This window comes from Strongylocentrotus purpuratus, unplaced genomic scaffold, assembly GCF_000002235.5.
Source record: "Strongylocentrotus purpuratus isolate Spur 01 unplaced genomic scaffold, Spur_5.0 spur5_scaffold_7, whole genome shotgun sequence".
Classification (NCBI taxonomy): Eukaryota; Metazoa; Echinodermata; class Echinoidea; order Camarodonta; family Strongylocentrotidae; genus Strongylocentrotus; species Strongylocentrotus purpuratus.
Genome location: NW_022145613.1, coordinates 2,727,793 through 2,746,909, shown reverse-complemented (window position 1 = coordinate 2,746,909; position 19,117 = coordinate 2,727,793). Strand labels below are relative to the sequence as shown.

Below are 19,117 nucleotides of genomic sequence, written 5' to 3'. Positions count from 1 at the left end.
TGTCAATTCAAAACGATTACAATATATATATATATATATATATATATGAATTTCGCTGTACGTCACTTTTCCCCATACAAAGGTAACCGGAAAATTCCCACCACCGAAGCTCCAGATACTGTACTGGTTACCACACCCTCATCATTATCCAACCTAGCAGAGAGGGGGACACTTTCCATGACCACAATCATGTCTACAACCGTCCAATCAACACCAGCGTCTCTTACCCTCTTCCACGCTGATGATGTGAAGTCATGGTCACAAGGGGTGACACCTGCAATGAGTAATTCATTCTTTGTTGATATAATAGCATTTTAATGAGATAAATTGGATTATGGTATTAAAATTGTATATAAACTGCCCAAATATGACCGAACGTTCTTAGGCTCTATTCAAAAGTTTTGTATTTTCTATGTAACGTTTATGTCACGCTATCAAAGCATCCAATACATTTATTTTTTGTATATTTCTTCTACTTCTTCTTATTATTATTGTTATATATATATTACTATAATTATTATCATTTCTATCATTGTTATTATTATTATTATTATTATCTTTAATATTATTATGATGATGATGATCATCATTATCCTTTTCTGCAATCTTTAAAAAACCCTCAACTGTATTATAACTTTTTTTTACATTCAGATAATATGGAAGAGAAGTATCCCGCCGCAATTTTTCAGTGCGACGACGGCCAAGAAATCGAAGCCATGAAAGTCTGTGATCATAATGTTGATTGCTACGATGGATCCGACGAAGATGATTGCTACGGCGGTGAGATATAAACTCTATTACAAATGGTTTATTTTAAAACGATCAATTTAGCTCATTTCAAAAGAGAACTTAAGGGATACTTAATATTGTCACCTTGGACTCAGAGAATAGAAGCAAGTGATGCGATATGGCTTGCATATACTGTATAGACTAGTTTTCTCTTTCTCTGCGATATAGATTTGATGTTTTATTGTTTTAATTTTTGAATGTTCTTGAGAATTCCTTTGTTTCAACAGATATCCACAATGTTATTAAATATCCCGGTAAATATTAAACATATGGAAATAATGCAAATATTTAACATGTTCAATACTGATACTCTAAAAAGGACCTCATTGTAAATAATCTCTCAAGCTCCTGTCGAGTTCTTTCTCCTTGTCCTTTGTACCACTCTATTTTGATTCAATGTATATTTGAGCTAGACAAATAAATTCAAAGTGAATCAGTGGTGTAGCACGGGATCAGGGGGGGGGGGGGGGAGGGGGACATCGAAAAGATTTGGTAATCTAATGAAATGCGATACAACAATAAGGCTAGGCTATAAATCCAGGGACATGGATGGGTTGCATCTTCCGAGTTAATATCATGTTCTCTCGCGGTGTCTCTCGTTTGCCTCTTTTTTCGCAAGTCATGGGGGAAAGAGGGGGGGGGGGCGGTAACTAATGCGTCAGTGACCACTGAAATAGTCAATATCAAATCAAACACAATTTGTTAGCCAGAAGGTGGGTTTTCAGAAATGTGCAAATAGGAGTCTGGGCAATAAGCTGGATCTATTTCTGGTCCAGAATACTTCCAAAGGCACTGCATATTTAAATGAATGCCGCGGAATCCATGACATTTTTCTAGCGGCTTCCTTATAGCCTATACGGCCCGCCTTGTTAGGCACTTATTATGTCAACACTAGAAAACAAACAAGAAATTGCCAGTGAAAGACGTTCGCCCACAAATATGGGTCGAAACTAAGGTCTATAATGTCAATAGAATTCGCAGAAAACATCAAGCAGTTCTTATTAGATATACACCGTCAGCGCTAACGCTGCTGTACATACATACGAATAAATATCAGCGTCTGATGTGGCTTGCATTAATTTATGCAGTGTAGCATCAGTGTAGTGATTACTGTTTTATTCTAAAGCAAGTCATAAAGAGACCACCATTCCATCCTTGAGCACCTGCATAGTTTAGCCTTTAACAAGATCTATGATAGTCTATTCTGGTATGATACATCTTGCCAAAATATGACACAGGCCTGGCCTGTAGCCATTCAGAAGTGGCTAAGCAAAGAGCGGGACCTGAATTTTTTTACGTTTGAAGGGGGGGGGGGGGGGGAGGGGGGGGGGGGTGTGGACTGTGAGGTCTGAAACATTACCGAAATCATAGGGGATGGGAGGAATGGACGCATGAGTAAACATTATTTTGTAGGATAAATTTGTATGTAAAGGATAATTCCACAACAACTTTAAACAAAACAAAAATGACAGAAGAGAAGCAGTATTTTGTTACCATTCCCCATCTTAAAAATATGTAGGTAAAAACAATTAATCTAATAATGTATCTTTATATTACCCTTTTCCAGGCTGGTTTGAGGAACCAAACGCGAGGCTGAGATGTAAGTATATTATGTAACACTGATATCTATCTAGTTCTTTAATTTGACTACCCCTTATTTTATTCTATATATGATTACATATAGTAGAAAGCACTTTTTATATGTCGATACCAATACCAACACAAAACGAACAGAACGCGACCTATATTATAGCGTAGACTCTTGTACAATGTTTGCAGTGCAAGTATTTTGAGAGTGAATGATGAGCATACTAAATTCAGAAGAGGAATTGGGTGACTTTTCAGAAGCTGTATATAAGACCATATACAGTAGGCCGTAATGTAAAAACGATAAAACAACAGGTTTTAATACTTGATCTTGTGAGTTATGTCACCTTTTTATATCTTTATAGTTGCAAGAGAGGCCCAAACCAGTGAGCCGGGATCTGGAACAGGTCCAACACCGATCGGTAAGTCGATTGCATGGGCTAGAACGGAATTAGCATGAATTTACATGAGATGATGGGTCTGATAATGGTGATGGTGGTGGTATCATGTTGTATTATGGAAGGGTGGGCTTTTTTTTTTGGGGGGGGGGGGGGGGGGGTTGTAGGCCTAGAAGAACATTTATCATAAGGCCTAACAAAAAATATATATGTTGTATTGCCCTGTAGGTGCCAAAATGGGTCGGTCGGTCGAAAATATTTTTTTTAATTTTTTACCCTAAAAAAAATTTGTATTCCCTCTTTGGGCATATATTTTTCAGTTTTCAATACATTTTTTCTTCTAAAAAACGGTAAAAAAAAATTAAAAATTAAAAATCCGACCGTAGATTTCAAGATTTTGAGGTCAGTCGCAAAGGGCAATACATCTTTTTTTAGGCCTAACAAACGATGTCATTCTTTATTTATGCTCTTCTATTTGCATGGGGTAAATTATGTTTTTTGTTGATACATCATTCACTGACTGTCCCAGTCATGATCAGCCTCCTGCACATTGCATGTTTATATATTAATTGTGATTATCACTTTTTGTCATGTTCATTCTATACTGTGCCGGCAATTGAGGGAGGGGAGGGGCAGGCACATAGCCAGAGTTTGATGTTTGGGGGGAGGGGGATGGCACATACATGTAACCGATCGGCTTCCTGGGGAGGGGTCTAAAAAAGTTCAACCGATCTTGGACATTTTGGGGGGCATGTGTTCCCCCCCCCCCCCCGTGGCTACGTGCCTGGGGAGGGGGTGCTTCGATGATCATCATTCGTTGAAAGTTTCAACCGATCACGCGCATAATAAATTATTCTTTTCTTCGAAACATAAAACAAAGTAATAAGCCTTGAACGAGGTTAGTACTAGTAATACAGCAGACGAAACACGCTCGGCTTCGTATATTTTTAATTGCTTAAATCCTTAATAATGCTATGCTGTAACAGCTAGAGAAGCAGTGATCGAAATGGCGTAGACTGTCTACTATAGCGTATGTTAAATCTTTACTTTAGGAATAGATATGTAGGTCCATGCATAATTGTCAATTGTGTTTATACCGGTACTTGTTGTTGTACATTATCTACGGCTTCGGTCCCAAGCGTTTCCTTTTGTGTTATTAATGTTCACAGGTTCTAAACTGTGATCTTGGGTCCCTCCCTGACTGTGTTACTGTTTTTCATTGTAAATTTTCTAGGTCTAAACATGCATGCATTCATTTATTATTATTATTTGTTAATTTTCATCTTGTTTTCAGTTTGTGGTGTTGGATGTTTTCAATGCAATGATGACACTTGTATTAATGAGACACTCACTTGCAATGGCAACGTCGATTGCTCTGATGGAGAAGATGAGGATCGTTCTACATTATGCATTGGTATAAAGTTGTTCCATTCCTCATCCTTGGTTTTTGCATGCATTTTATTTTTACCTTTATCATATTGGATTTTTATTATTGCATGTGTTTGATTTTTTTTTTAAATTCACGATTATTGTTGGATTTGAGCATGTTTCCAAGGAATAGATCCAGATCTGATCAGTGTTTGTTCAACTTCAATTAGTAAGCCTAGATCTATAATTAGATTTTATAATTTAAAGTTAAAATATAGATAATTTAGATAAGTTTTTTCTTTCTAATAAGGATTTTGAGAGGTTGAAAACCCCACATATTATTTGTTTAAACAATATATGATCTAGATCTAGGTTTGAACTTATCACAATTATTTGAGCTCTTGCTTCTTTATTAGTGTAAAGAAACATAGAAAAGTCAATGCAAACATTCTCATATTGATTGGATTACACAAATTGATTTCCAATGGATTTTCATGACATTACATGTCACATAGTTCAATTTAACATGCAACATAGGTCTCTGTGTTATAAAAACACAATGAAAAAGATTTAGAAATGATGATGGTTTTTAATAATCCAATTGGAGGAAGAATGATGGTATATACAGATGAACATACATTTGATTAGTTAATTATGTAATTACTGTGATTTTGCTTGCATATAATTAGAAGTAATTGATTGTTCACTTTTTTTCATTTCTTTTTAGTTTTTTGTTTTTTGTTTTTTGTTTCATATACATGTAGTTTGATCTAATCTTCCATATCACCTCACATTAACAGGCGCCTGTGACTTCCCCACCCTCGATGACCGTGTTGTCTTAGCAACAGGCACTCCTTCTCAATCTCTGTACCTGAATGGGACAGTCCTGGTTTTGGACTGCATTCTCGGCAGCGTAATTACTGGCGATTCCAGTATCACATGCCTCGATGGGTCATTCTCTGCTGGTCCAATATGCTCACGTAAGTGTTCTGTGTAAACTTTCTTTCTCTACAAAGGCAGACTCCACTTTCAAAACAAGCTGCCAAATGCTCAAAATATTACAGTGTGTTCAAGAACTTTTTCATAACTTCTGTAATTCAAGTTCAAGATTTGTGTAGAAATTCCAAAGAATATACATGGGGTGTATATGCAAATGTAAATTTTACATTACAAGAAATGCTAACCCCAAACTAATCTCATGGATTCTGTTGAGTAATAAATAATTTTATTAATGCTTTTTATACTTGCCACAATTTTTCACAAGATACAAAGAGTGTTCAAGAAAATCACATAAGATATAGTGAGGTACAAGTGAAATTACATCAAGTACAAACAAGCAACAATATATTTGGATGAGAGAAAACAATGTATGGTGTTCTGAGTTTTTGACAGTGCTGCAAAGCATTGGGAAATAAGTAATTTGTAAAGCCCTGAACCAATCAAATCCTACAGATCTGTATACTGCTATGCATGATTTCTAGATTGGCAAATATTATTCCAGTCTTTTGTCTTTTTCTTTTTTTTGGGGGGGGGGGGGAGGGGTGTGGGATTGAAACTGCATCAGTATTGTCTGTTATTTTTTAAAATTTAAATTACTTTGAAACAGGAAACTGTCACATAGATCTTGATCGCAATGCATTGACCTGTAGTTCCAATGTGTATACACATGGCTCAAACCCAAACTGCGACTGTGAGTCTGGATACGAGTTGGAGCTTGCAAATGAAGATATTACATGCAGTGACAGTCTGTTTCTCCCAGCACATCCCCAGTGTAAAGGTGAGTGTCGTGTAGCTGAGGCTGTTTAGTTTTTACCTCGAGGGCTGAGGAGAAAGCAGAACAATCAGAGAAGCATGTGGCTAGTTTGAACCAAATTGGACAAACATTGAGATAGTTGTGTATTTTGTGAATGATATGTTATCACTATACATGATTTATGACTAGTATGAGAGTTTCAAACTGGCTGGAGTGGTCATGTGTATGTTTTACATGCAATGGCGAACAAATCTTTCATTTATTCCATTACACAAAATGTCTTAAATGTATTCCAAAGTCTGGGTAGAATCTTTTTTATGTTTGAAGAACCTCTCAGAACATGCTATCCATACTGTATAATGAGTGTGATTTCATTTCATCAATCTGTTTCTCTATAGAAACAAGAAAGTTTCAGTCGCCCCTTGATGAAACTATGAAACTTGTCAATTGGTTATGTACACCCGTTTGTGTGTGTGTGTAATGTTAAATGTAGTCTGGCTAAAAGCATTGATATCCCTCTGTTTTTTTTAATGCTATGAAATTGTCAAGGAGTGTAAAGGCCTACATAATAGATTGCTCTAATAAATTTCATGAAGTATGAACATTCCAAAACCCAATTGAAATTCAAAGATGAATTTATATTCAATTTGCATTTGATAAATAAGATGATTTTGTTTTTCTTGAAATGTGTTTGATTCAGCCGCCCCCTCCCCCCCCCCCCCCTCCAAAAAAAATACATCAAATGTATGAAAACTCCATAGAATCATGCTGGCTGTGGGAGGGACATGCAGGCTATCAGAAATTCAGAATAGAGAGTCTGCCCCTTATTTCAACCTTAAACGTTATGCAACTAGGTATCTCACCAAATCTACTGCTATGTGTACATCATTATTTTATTAATTAATTTTTGTTTCTTGGTAATAATTAAAAACCATCTGATAGTACTCTTCCATTGCTGGTACCAATTTAAGAACAACTTGACTTTTAACCTCCTGCAGCTTTGTAGAGTGTTGGTAATTAAATGTGTTAATTCCACACTGGAATTACCAAGAAGAAAATAGAAGGTATCTGGAAGTTCTGAAAAACCACCTGATACAATGCTGGTACCAATTTAAGAAATATCTAGTTTTTGACCACCTGCATCTTTTTATCAGATTTGTAATTAAATGTGTTGATTCTACATTGGACATCGCTTTGTTGGGTATCTGTGCTAAGAGGTAAGTATTTTATTAACCTGTTGACTACTGAATTATCTCATTTACATAGAGTTAACACAGGGACAACCAGGTTCCAGTAGCCAATGGGTTAACTCTTTAACTTTTTTTGTTTGTTTCCAATACAGAAACGAATGAGTGTCTTATGACTCCTACCCCATGTGACTCTCTGGCCTCTTGTTTCAACATGCCGCTCGGTAGCTTCACATGTATTTGTGACTCAGGTTACACGGGCGATGGAATAACTTGCGAAGGTCAGTCTGAGTGGGTCATCCATTGATTGAAGTAAAGCATGTTATCATTGGCTGTTGTCTCTTAAAGGGATCGTTTAACAATGTTAAATCTGAGATACACGGCCCTACGTGTTATCAGTGTCTGTGATATAGTGTAATATTGAAGCACTAAAAAAATTGCACTTCAAAATGATCAAGAAGTGCCTCAAAAAAGTAAAAAATCTTTGAGTGACCGGTTTTACCTACTCGTTTTCCCCAATAGACTGTAGTGTTATGAAAACCATCAGGCGAACGGTTTTCAAAATTTGTAATTCCAATCATAAATATCTTGATGATCAGACAGGCGATCGGCTTGTAAAAGTCATGGGGTTCCTGACTGACCTAAAGGTTTATAATTATCATTGCATCATGAGCTAAATCCAGAATTTTATTTCAGAATCTGAGACAAAGGGAATGCATCTCTTTTTGAAAAGTTTTCAAACATCTTGAAATTTGGCAGGGATGACCATTATGCCGTAGCAATAATGATAAAGCTACATTTATGAGTACCTTTGTGTTTATAAAAAAACTTCAAAACCATTGGTGCTGATTATGGGAAATGAAGTGTTATATTTTGATATTAATGCTTCTGAAACAAACCAAGCACTTTCAAAGATGAAATAAGTCCAGACAGTTTTGTGAATGAAATCAATTACAGTAGCAGGATTATATCCCAGTCATGTATCTGGAGAAAAGTCCAAGAATGGTATTTTATTCTAATTATATATAATTATTTTCATACCATTCTCTAACTTTAAACGTTACCTTGTGGTCATTATTGCATAATATATTTGAAGTATGATATTGTATACCTTGTATCTACTTGCATTTGTTATATATAAAGTACTTAATTTAAAGATCAACTGTAAATATGTATTCTTTTATCTGTTATATGTTATTTATATATTTTTTAATTTATTTGTTAAATTTTCTTCATTATAAGTATGTTTTTACCCATTAGCCCTGTATATGGCAGGAGCTGAAACATTATACTTCTAACGAATATGATATAGTATAAGTAAGATAAAGGTAAAGATAATGGAAAAATTCTTTAGTGGATTATTAAAGGCTAGATGTATGATGTGATACAAGTAGCGACATATGCTTTGCCATTAAATGCAAAATTTCCATGTAAAACAAAAAATGCTACAATAAATGCTTGAACTGCAGGTCTTAGAAATTCTTGGAATCTCTCTTGATTTTCAGACATCGACGAGTGTCCATCAGACTGCCATCAAAATGCAACATGCATAAACACACCTGGATCTTATACATGTGAATGTAATAATGGGTTTCTTGGAGATGGTTTTACATGCATAGGTAAGTTGGAACTTGTCAAATATGATATATACATTCAAACATAGAAACGGTAATGGAACTTCAAAGAAGAAAAGGCAGATTTGAAATGCATTATGTAGAAGAAGGGTGGATGCAAATGACAGTACATAGTAAAAATAAAAACAAAATAAATGAAAATATTAGCAGCAGGAAAATCTATGATACTTGGCAAAAGCTGGAATGAAGTATTCTTAAAGAGAGTGTGTTCTTCGAGACATTCAACATTTAATACTACTTTGATACTTAATTTTAGGCTATTATACTGTCACTATGAGAACCTTGTTTCACGTAATTACAAGTTCTCCAACTTCCCATTGAAATGTACATGTATGTTAATTTTGATACATGCGTATCAATGCTATGTTAGCAAACCTGAAAAGACTTTTTCATAAAATGATGCCCAGTTCCCAACATTTTGATGTACTTAGTTTTTGTGCATATTTTCCCCCCAAAATCTATTCTCTTCTTAATAAGATGTCTCTTTCTTGTCCCCTCTTCACATCGTCCATTGAAACAGAACAAGTCTACTATAGCTATGGTACAGCTGCTGGTGATACTACATTTGATGCTACTCCAGGAGTTGCCAATATTGATGGCTACACTGTATCTGGACCAATTGCGCGTATGCAGTTACTTCCTATTGGTGAACAGCTCTTCCAATACATATATGTGAGTACATGGGGGGGGGGGGTTGTTTCACAAAGATCCTAAGTAGAACTTAACTCTAAGTTGGACTTAAAAATTATGGACAGCTATTGGAGTCTTAAAATGAAATATATTCAAAGGCAGAAATTCAAGTATTTAAGACTTTTTATAAATTCCACATCCAGAACATGAAATCTCCTTGATGATAGAAAATATGAATGGTTTGAATAAACAATTAATGCCTTTCAAAATAACTTTTACAAAATATTTTCAAAGATGCTAATGGCTTTCCATAATTTTTAAGTCCAACTTAGAGATAAGTTAAACTTAGGATCTTTGTGAAACCTCCCCCTGCACTTTATTATGCAAGCCTTCTAATGCATGATGTGACATTGAAATTCAATCATTTTAGTTTAATATGTTATTTACGTATGTTTTTAGAAGGGCAGTAAACCATGATTTCAACAACATTTTCATTATGATAATAGTTATATTATAGTCACATGTATATTCCTTAATGCTACGTTTCTAAGCTCTTTATTTTGTAATTACTATTACCCCCAGTCAATGGATTCAAGTGGTATTCCACACATGATAGGGCACACTCTTCGCTCTATGGGAAGTATTCCGGCCAGGGGCCATTTGCATTGGGTTATATTTTATTGTGCTGTCAGTTTGTTTTGTAAACCTGTTAGCCAACAAAAGTTAGATGGCTCTTAAGTTTAGACAACTTAAGGTTACAGACTAAAGCCTTGTTCAGATATAATGCGCAAAATTGCGGCGGTATTTTTGTGAAGACGTAGATTGTACTACACCTCACATTTCTGTATCTGATAATGTAGAGCTCAGTGAGTATGCACAGGACCTTTGTTGCACGCAGTTGTTATTCATTTACACTTTAATAAAGTGGTTTAACGATTCACATCTGAAAGAGCCTCGGGATTCAACCGTGTTACACAGCAACCATTGGTATTGCAAGCCTTGATTAAATGCTTATCAGAGTGGAATGTATTTATGACCAGTTGCTTTTAGTAACTGGTAATTCATTTAGTTAGCATTCAACCATTTGCTTTCATGCTTGGAGCCCAAGCTTGGAGATTGTATCAGGCTTGAAATGCAGTTTGCCTTACAGTAGTTTGACTTTGATCATGTTTGTTATATTATTTCCAACAGATTACCAATAGTGGTGTGATTGCTTTTAATAACGACCCCAGTGTGGACTTGAGTGAGTTCTCCCATCCATCTGCCTTCACCGCCAACAGTTCTACCATGCCGGCTGTGTCTGTTTTCGGCAGTGAAGCTCGAACTTCAACCAGCTCAGCTCGACGTGCGATCAGCTCAGACTCCACCGTGTATTACCATGTAGGTTACCTAAAACATGATTTTCTTTTATCTGTATTATATGCATATAAGATGAATGCTCTATATAGAGGTAGAGGTAGAGGTAGAAAATATATTGCAAAAACATAAGCATAGATTTCTGGATGATATACCAATTTAATGTTAGACAGTGGACAAAGTAAAATTAATAGAAATACAAATTATAACCCTGTTCATTGAATTCTTTTGCTATTGGCACACACAGTGCACATTCTCTACTCCATTGTGTTGAGCATTCCTGCTGGGCACCGTGTTAACAAGCACACACATGCTAATTAATGCTAATCCAATTGTTGTGACATTTATTCACAGGTCTACGAGAGTACAGCTACAGATGAGTTTACAACAGAGCTTCTTGCCAATGTGTCCATTCAGGTCAACAATGCTGTTCTTTTAGGGAATACCCCAATGTCTCTTTATGAACCTAAATGGGCCATGGTCATCACCTGGGTTGACCTCAGGCGTTTTGGCACGGAAGAGTTTACTACTGAGGTTAGTACATATCGTATTTCTTTTCTCAAACTCATGGTGCCAAAAGTGTTGTGCTTTCTTTTTGTCTGTCTATTTGATAATCTGTCCATTCATCTGTCCCACCTTTTGTGACCATGATAACTTGAGAACCATCGTAATTACAACAAATATGAGGTGATATAATTTTAAGTTTAAGAGGTCAATGATTAAAAGTCATAGGGTCTGTGTAAAATTCCCAGAGATATCTTGTCTCAATGCTATTTTTAGATATTGTGTTAACATCTAAATAGGAACTGAATTGGAAATTCTTTTTGTAACTTGTAGCGTAGATTGGGGTAGAATATGATACTAGATATATGTACAGTGCGTGTTTGTCCATATTGTCATAGTTCTGTGGCGCATGTGTATGTATATGAAGTTTACCTTAACAGACTTGGTATATGATGTCACATATTAATTTTATTTTCATTGAGCTCTAGCTCCAAAAGGAAAGATACATGTAGATACTGGTTTGTACCATAGTATGTTTTGTTGTGCAATATTTCTGCATCAAGTAAGCAAATGGTATGAAATGCTTTCTGTTGATTCATAAGTTTTTATGTAGTAAAAAAAACAACAATAGAATTTGTGTGAATAAGAATATTGAGTTAATGGATATTGATTCTTTACTTGTGCCTCATCAGACTGACACCTTCCAGGCAGTGCTGACAACAGATGGCTCTAAAACTTACGTAGTACAGCTCTACCAAGAAAATTCTATGTTGTGGGACGCAGACCAATTAAATGCTGCTGTGACCCCAGTCATCGGATATCGAACTTCAACCAGCTTCTTCGACCTGCAAACATCAGAAAGCTACTCCCGCGCCGCGATGTTCCGGCCAGATGGTCTAGCTGGTAATATACTAAGCGTTGGGTCTTCCCGTAAAGGGCAGTTTGTCTTTCGGTTGGACCAGAATCCAGACGATTTTGTCAATCCTGCAGAGTTCTGTCAGGATTGGTATGATGATGCCACTACTCTGTCACCAAGTACACGAGGTGTCCTTCCCTGTCCATGTACACTCCAACAAGCCGCAAGCGATTTCAGATTCACAGCTTGCACTCCCTACGTGCCCATCAACCAATTCGCATTTGGCACATCATCAGTTGACCCCTATCCAAGTAAGTAAATCCACTACATTCTAAACGTAGCATGCTGTATTTGTCAATTAATTAACCTTTTTGTATTAACTCCAGCATTGATGATTATAATTTGTATATTTGTTATTATTGTCGATGCCTCTATAATTTTTGTAAGCACATTGTCATTGCAAAAACATCGCAAATCGGCTTTGCTGCTATGTTTGTATCTTTATCAATAAACTTTTATCCATCTATCTATTTATCTATTTAAAACTCAGTTTTAACATTTATATCATTATATTTGATGTAAATGTCAATGTTTCTCAGATAATTTTAGGTTACCAGTATGAACTTGATACACCCAGACTTTAAATTTGTTTGATATGAGATGAACTTTGCTCCTCCTTACAGGCTACCTAGAGGATAGTAACCAGTGCTTGCAGCAGGTTTTCCCCTCGTTTGACTTTACTGGCTCCCGCTGCATCTACAACCACAGTGACAGTTTGGTAGTGGGGTATGATTCTATGTGGGAAAGTAGCCACTTACAGAACAAACTGACCGTTAGTAGATCACCCTTCAGTTCTTTTTATCAAGAATGGATATGTAAGTAACCCTTGACCCCAACTTGTATTCAAGCCCCTGCCCTCCCTTTCTACGATCTTGTACATGTAACAACCGTAGTATAATATGGTTTTGTAAATGCAAGTGAATGGAACTGTGAACCCAATACTTGGCACATCTAAAGCACACTTATATAGTATTTTCATACATGTATATATTCATTTACATGTATGTGTTGAGAATTGATTACTGTGCGGAGTCAAATGTTATCAAATGTGATTAGAAAGGGTATTGACTTAATGTGCACTGTATCATACACCTAGAGTTCCATTTAAGATATAACGGCTGGCAATATCAATCAAAGCATACTAAATTAAATCCATATTTGATCCATTGGCTAAGTGGATAGAGTTAAACCGTTGATATACAATGTATAGAGTATCTAGTGTCTACCTTGTCATCTTTTATTAGTAACCATACATGTAATTCTCTACTTAAGTAAAGAAACAAAAATCAGGCCATTATGAAATCAGTTTTCCTTTTTCCTTTGATGACTGGCTTCACTTCAATTATTTATTATTATTATTTATTATTTATTATTTATTTATTTATTTAGTTTTTTTTTCTGGTTTGAAGTCCTTTAATGATAAAATACATTACTAATTAGCCCTTCTATAATGACCTTTAATTTCTTCTGTTTACCCTGTAGTTGACGATGTCTTGCCACGTCACTACTGCTGTAGTCAGTCATCAGATGCTTACTTCTGTAATTTGTATGAGGAGAAACGACCACCTAGGACTTGCAATGGTTACGTTGCAGTTTCACAAGGTATGTATACTAAGATCATCTACTGTTCTTGACCATCCTCAATAATTTGAGACTATCCTCAAATAAGATTATTACATATTATAACCTAAAAACTAAACATTTTACAGTTGCTGCTTCACAATTGTTCAAGAACATCCTTCATGTCACCTAAGAATTAATTTTTTTCTTTTCTACCCTTCCCTTCAAGTCTTTGTATTTGTAAGCCCTTTTGTAATGTATATTTTAAAGTATTTTATCAGATCCAGAGAATGTTGTTGTTGGTGTTGTTTATCCTTTACAGTATTTTGTTTTAAACCCAGATGTTATGATTTCTGTAACTTTGTTTTTTGCAGCTTGGGGCCGAGGTGATCCTCATATTACTACCCTGGACACGTTTGAGTATATCTTTAATGGCTTGGGAGAGTACACGCTGATAATGATTGATTCTATTGGCTTCAAGCTCCAGGGTCGGACGGAGAAAGCCTTTGACAATTCTGGGGCAGAAGTGAACACTGGAACTGTCTTCACAGCATTTGTAGTTTCACAGGGTGCTACAACGGTATGTAGAACAAAACTATTGATAGTCAAGGGGCTAAGTTTCAAGATCCTTGGCTATATATTAGTCACCTTTAAAGTTCTTTCCAGTTGTGGTCTTGGTGATTATGTCTGGGAAGAAGATTTGTTGTGAATAACAAGAAAAAATGGCACTGGATGGATCACAAAAGCATAATAAGTTCACTATGTGAAATAAAAAGCTAGGCTTGATTGCGATCATGGTGATCACATTTCCTCCAGAAGTAATATTAAATTAAATAGTTTTGAATGATTTAGCTGGGTTATCTTGATGTTGAGGTGTGAGCCATTTTTCATACAAATGAGTAGATGAAAAAAAGAAACTGTATAGACTGTTAGGTGTTTTGTTTGCATGGTACATTTTGTTGGTGGAGAGTGTGTTTGGCACTAGAGCTTCTTGGTTGACATGTTGCTCATGGTTATTTGATTTCTCTCTCAGGTTGAATTTGATCTGAATGCAGAGAGGACTGACATGACCATCCTGATTAATGGCACTAGTTCCATCGACCCTGCAGACCTGCAGACATGTGAGTAGATCATATACTTAAACCCAGAACTTCTAGATTGTCCCAAATCTGTCTTGAAAAGGCTTTACAATTTTGTTTGTGTCAACATCCGGAGTGTTGTTGCATAGCATCATATCCTTGTAGAAATTCACAAAAACATTTGATTGGATAAATTTAAAACATTACATGAGAATGACGCACACAGACCTGAGTAGAAGTTATGATATATTATTACAACAAGTAATTACATACACAAATAAGTGCACACTTGCAAACAGAAACAAAGGATCACTTTTAGGAGCATGAACTTTTTGCAAGAGCAGAATATTATATAAGTTATTTCTGTCCTAAAACCATGTTTGTAATTTTTTTTTTTAAAGCGCATTGAGAATTCTATCTAAAAGATTTAATTCAATCAATGAAACTAAGTTACTGTACAGGTAAGTGTCTTTTAAACAATGTAACTGAAGATAATAGCCATTTTCATCCTGAAATTGATATTGAAGTCCTTACTTCTTCCCTTTCACCAGCTGAATATAACTCTTCTGATTCGATGTTTAACCTTCGTTACAACTCTGTGACTGGAGCTCGATATGTAGCCACTTTTAGAGATAGTACATCCGGTGAAGACGTGACTGTCAATGTTGGTATCAGTCTCCGCATGTTGGACTTCATATTCCAGGCACCGGAGGTTTACAAGGATGGATCAACAAGAGGCTTGTATGGTAGGTGTAGCTGTCCCCTAGATATGCTTCTTTCTTGATAATAGCAGCAGTGTTCAGGAGACTGCAACTGCTTTGTAATGAAAGTGTTAAAATGGCTAAATGCCAGAGACATTTGTATAAAGCGCTATATACAAATTAAATATTATTATTATTATTATTACCCTTAAAGAAGATCCAGTATATATGATATATTTACATGATAAGTAAGTATAAAAGACAAGGGCTTTGTTTAGAGTTCACGCTCTTCTCGTAGAAGAAAACTTATGACTTGGGTATGAAGAAAAAAATGTGTGTATAACATATATCGTATGTCTTGTATATACACTGATATTTGTTAAATGATTTCATATTCCTTCAATCGTGAGGAAGGACCATTGCCAATTTTTTTTTTTTTGGGGGGGGGGGAATATTTTTGGAATTTGGCTCTGCTTTTGTAGTTTATAGTGCTTTTTAATATTTCAAAGAGATGCTTGAAGTAAACTAACCAATTGCTGTTTTTGACAGGTGTGTGGGATGGCGATATAAACAACGAAGTGACGTTCCCTAACGGTACTATATTGCCAAATCCTGAAAGTATCTCTGAAGACGACCTATTCAACTACGGACAATCATGTAAGTAGTCATAGATTTATATTAAATGAATCTTCTTTTGCATACAAGTAACAATTTTGTATCAAGTGCAGCAAGAGTGGAACAGTACATTGTGTGCAGGCAAGCACTGAATCCAATGACCGGGGTAATAGTATATTTGTAAAGTGCTTAGAGACATTTGTATTAAAGCTTATCTGTACTTGTTTATAGGAGGGATTAGACTACCCTGCAAGGTCACTGGACAGGTGGTTATCTCATCAACTCGACTCTCAATAACATAAGAAAAAGAGGATCATTGTCACCGATTAGGCATTGTTTTCTATATAGAGGGAGCAAGTAGCTACAAGTACGACAGTGTGGATTTAAGCGCTATATACAAATTAAATATTATTATTAGTATTATATGTTTATAGGCTCCCTCATCCTGGTTACATAAATAGATCTTAATCAGTCCCAAGCTAACCATTGTTTCTTTTACTCTCTTGTGACAGGGCGCGTCGATAGTGCTGATTCGTTGTTCACATACCAGAGTCCTAATGTTTGGAATACATTCAATGGGATTAGTTTCACACCGATGTTCCTTAGCGAACTCAATATGACAGCAGATCCAGCATTGAGGGCTGCAGCAATGGTCGACTGCAGTGGGGATACTTCCTGCCTGTTTGATGCCTTGGCTACCAAAGATGTCTCCATTGGTACAAACACGATGATGATTGGCATGTCCAGGGATCAGCAAGTTATTGATCTAGGTAATGAAATGATAGATTCCCAGTTCGTTTTATCTTGTGTACCTGGCCCAGGAGCAGGCAGAGATGTATGAATGCAGTTCTAGTCGTGTGATTCTGGAAATTCAGTGAGAAAGGTCATTAATGTACCACATATTAAAGATTATTTTTTTATTGTGATGTTTAGGTTCATGGAGATAATATGAAATTGATTCCAGCAGTAACTGGTCAGTCAATCAATCAATCATGAAATCGATTGACCATGAATGAATCCATCAGTGACTCATATCCTCTTATCAATCCATTGATGATGTTTACCTTTCAGAAAACTACTCTCCTATTCTGAGCAACTTGACAGAGATTAACCCCGATGCAACGTATCCAGGCATCAATGCGAACGGCGTGTTCAACCTTATTGTTAACCAATCCTACACATTCCAGGCTACAGCTATGGATAGAAACCCGAATGATGTCATCACGTATTCTCTTGACGGCAACGTCCCATCCAGTGCCCAAATTGATTCTACCTGTAAGTATCCTAACAATCCGACAATCGCTACTGCAACGTTAGCTCCGGGATATATGTTATCAAAGATAGGGTTAGACTTGGATTGCGATTGGTGTGTAGGTTATGTTACAGGTTAAGGTTAATGTTGGGTATTGTGATTTGTGGAATGCAGAAGCTATTAATTCAATTAGTCTACAGACTTACACACTGAGCAATTGATACCAGAGCGTGTGTTGTACAACCAGTTTCTACAAGCTAAGCTTTTTAATAGGTTCCTCACATTTCACCCTGTATAACCTACCATTTAATATAATTAATTTTGACGTCCTTACATAGACTTGATTATATAACGTCATACTTTGAGTATATTTCATATTATGTTCTAATTTTGTCATTTATGGGTATTCTGTTTTGTGAAATGTGAAACAATAAACTTGAAACTTGAAGTTTGCCAGGGATTCGAGAGGTATGCTAATGATATTGGTTTTTGATAAGATAAAGTAAGGTTAAGTGCACAAAACTTCTATCATTTCACTTTGCACTTTGCATTGGTTTAACATGTGTGAAGGAGGCTGTTGTGAAGAATTTAAAAGTTGGAAATCATGTGCATAGCTTATTATTTGATATTTTAAATTACCACCCCCCCCCCCCTCTCTCTTACTCTCTCTTTCTCTCTTTACAGCTGGTATATTTACCTGGACACCAGAAAACGTTGATCAGGTTCTGATAGGAATTCAGGCCAGTGACGGCTCTGTCTCTCGTTATCTCCAGCTTTTAATCATTGTCTGTAATTGTGAAAACGGTGGAAGTTGTGATTTCAATTCCATGATGGAAGGCTACAGTCTCAACAATGACAAATTTTCGGTAAGGACATTTTTGCTATTTTTTTTAAAACCCTAGGTGTGTATTTTATGTTGTGTAATGGATAATCAGGGGGGTGTGTTTCACAAATATCTTAAGTTGAACTTATCTCTAAGTTAGACTTGAAAATTATGGAAAGCCATTTGTAGCCTTAAAATGAAATATATTCAAAAGCAAACATTATAGTGTTTTAGACTTTTCATAAATTCCACATCAAGAACATGAAATCTCCTTGATAATAGAAAATATGAATGATTTGATTCAACATTTTATGCCTTTTAAAATCACTTTTACAAAATATTTTCAGAGATGCTAATGGCCCTCCATAATTTTTAAGTCCAACTTAGAGATAAGTTCAACTTAGGATCTTTGTGAAACACCCCCAGGTGTATATAAAAATAGATGAAATTTCAATTAAATGTCAAGTTTAGCATTAATTATTTAAGAATATTAATTAGTATACAAATAATGAACGAATGAAAAACATTCATTATTTGTTTTATACAACATTGAAGAAGATCTAATAGAACGTTAATCAACAAATTATGCTTTACTCCTTATATTAAAGATAAATTAAAGTTGGAATCAAGCCTTCTCGATAACTTTCAGTTTGCCTTTGCGTCAGATACACGCAGGGATGCGCGTGCGCACGGCTGAGAGGTACGCAGTCTGCATATAACCAAAAATGCATAATGCAAATAACCAAAAATGCACGACCGTGCAATATAACATCTATTGAATATCATGTGACCAACAATCCTCCAATCAAATGACAAGGATCCACGTAGGTGTTGTATAAACTTTTATAATCGGACAGATAGGCTGAATGTGCACCTTTGAATAGTATACTGTTATGCTTTGTTGAAATACCTCAAAAGTTTTTTTTCTGGAAATTCTAAAAATTTATTTCATTATTCTATGTCTT

At 35.8% G+C, this 19,117-nt stretch overlaps 1 protein-coding gene across 12 annotated transcripts in view; it reads left to right on the top strand.

The window, feature by feature from the left end:
- LOC577184 overlaps positions 1 to 19,117 on the top strand; it is a 71,209-nt gene that overhangs the window by 20,650 nt on the left and 31,442 nt on the right. For 11 of the 12 annotated variants that reach the window (XM_011673277.2, XM_030974390.1, XM_030974389.1 and 8 more), the window contains exons 12-33: positions 83 to 283; positions 652 to 780; positions 2,357 to 2,389; positions 2,742 to 2,798; positions 4,069 to 4,188; positions 4,943 to 5,122; positions 5,749 to 5,919; positions 7,238 to 7,363; positions 8,588 to 8,701; positions 9,237 to 9,388; positions 10,538 to 10,726; positions 11,057 to 11,236; positions 11,899 to 12,373; positions 12,746 to 12,937; positions 13,605 to 13,724; positions 14,057 to 14,262; positions 14,716 to 14,803; positions 15,313 to 15,507; positions 16,012 to 16,119; positions 16,590 to 16,847; positions 17,149 to 17,352; positions 18,014 to 18,195. In XM_011673277.2, the coding sequence (XP_011671579.2) occupies positions 83 to 283; positions 652 to 780; positions 2,357 to 2,389; positions 2,742 to 2,798; positions 4,069 to 4,188; positions 4,943 to 5,122; positions 5,749 to 5,919; positions 7,238 to 7,363; positions 8,588 to 8,701; positions 9,237 to 9,388; positions 10,538 to 10,726; positions 11,057 to 11,236; positions 11,899 to 12,373; positions 12,746 to 12,937; positions 13,605 to 13,724; positions 14,057 to 14,262; positions 14,716 to 14,803; positions 15,313 to 15,507; positions 16,012 to 16,119; positions 16,590 to 16,847; positions 17,149 to 17,352; positions 18,014 to 18,195 (3,680 nt within the window). The remainder of the gene's footprint in view (positions 1 to 82; positions 284 to 651; positions 781 to 2,356; positions 2,390 to 2,741; positions 2,799 to 4,068; positions 4,189 to 4,942; positions 5,123 to 5,748; positions 5,920 to 7,237; positions 7,364 to 8,587; positions 8,702 to 9,236; positions 9,389 to 10,537; positions 10,727 to 11,056; positions 11,237 to 11,898; positions 12,374 to 12,745; positions 12,938 to 13,604; positions 13,725 to 14,056; positions 14,263 to 14,715; positions 14,804 to 15,312; positions 15,508 to 16,011; positions 16,120 to 16,589; positions 16,848 to 17,148; positions 17,353 to 18,013; positions 18,196 to 19,117) is intronic. The other variant, XM_011673272.2, reaches the window with a different exon arrangement.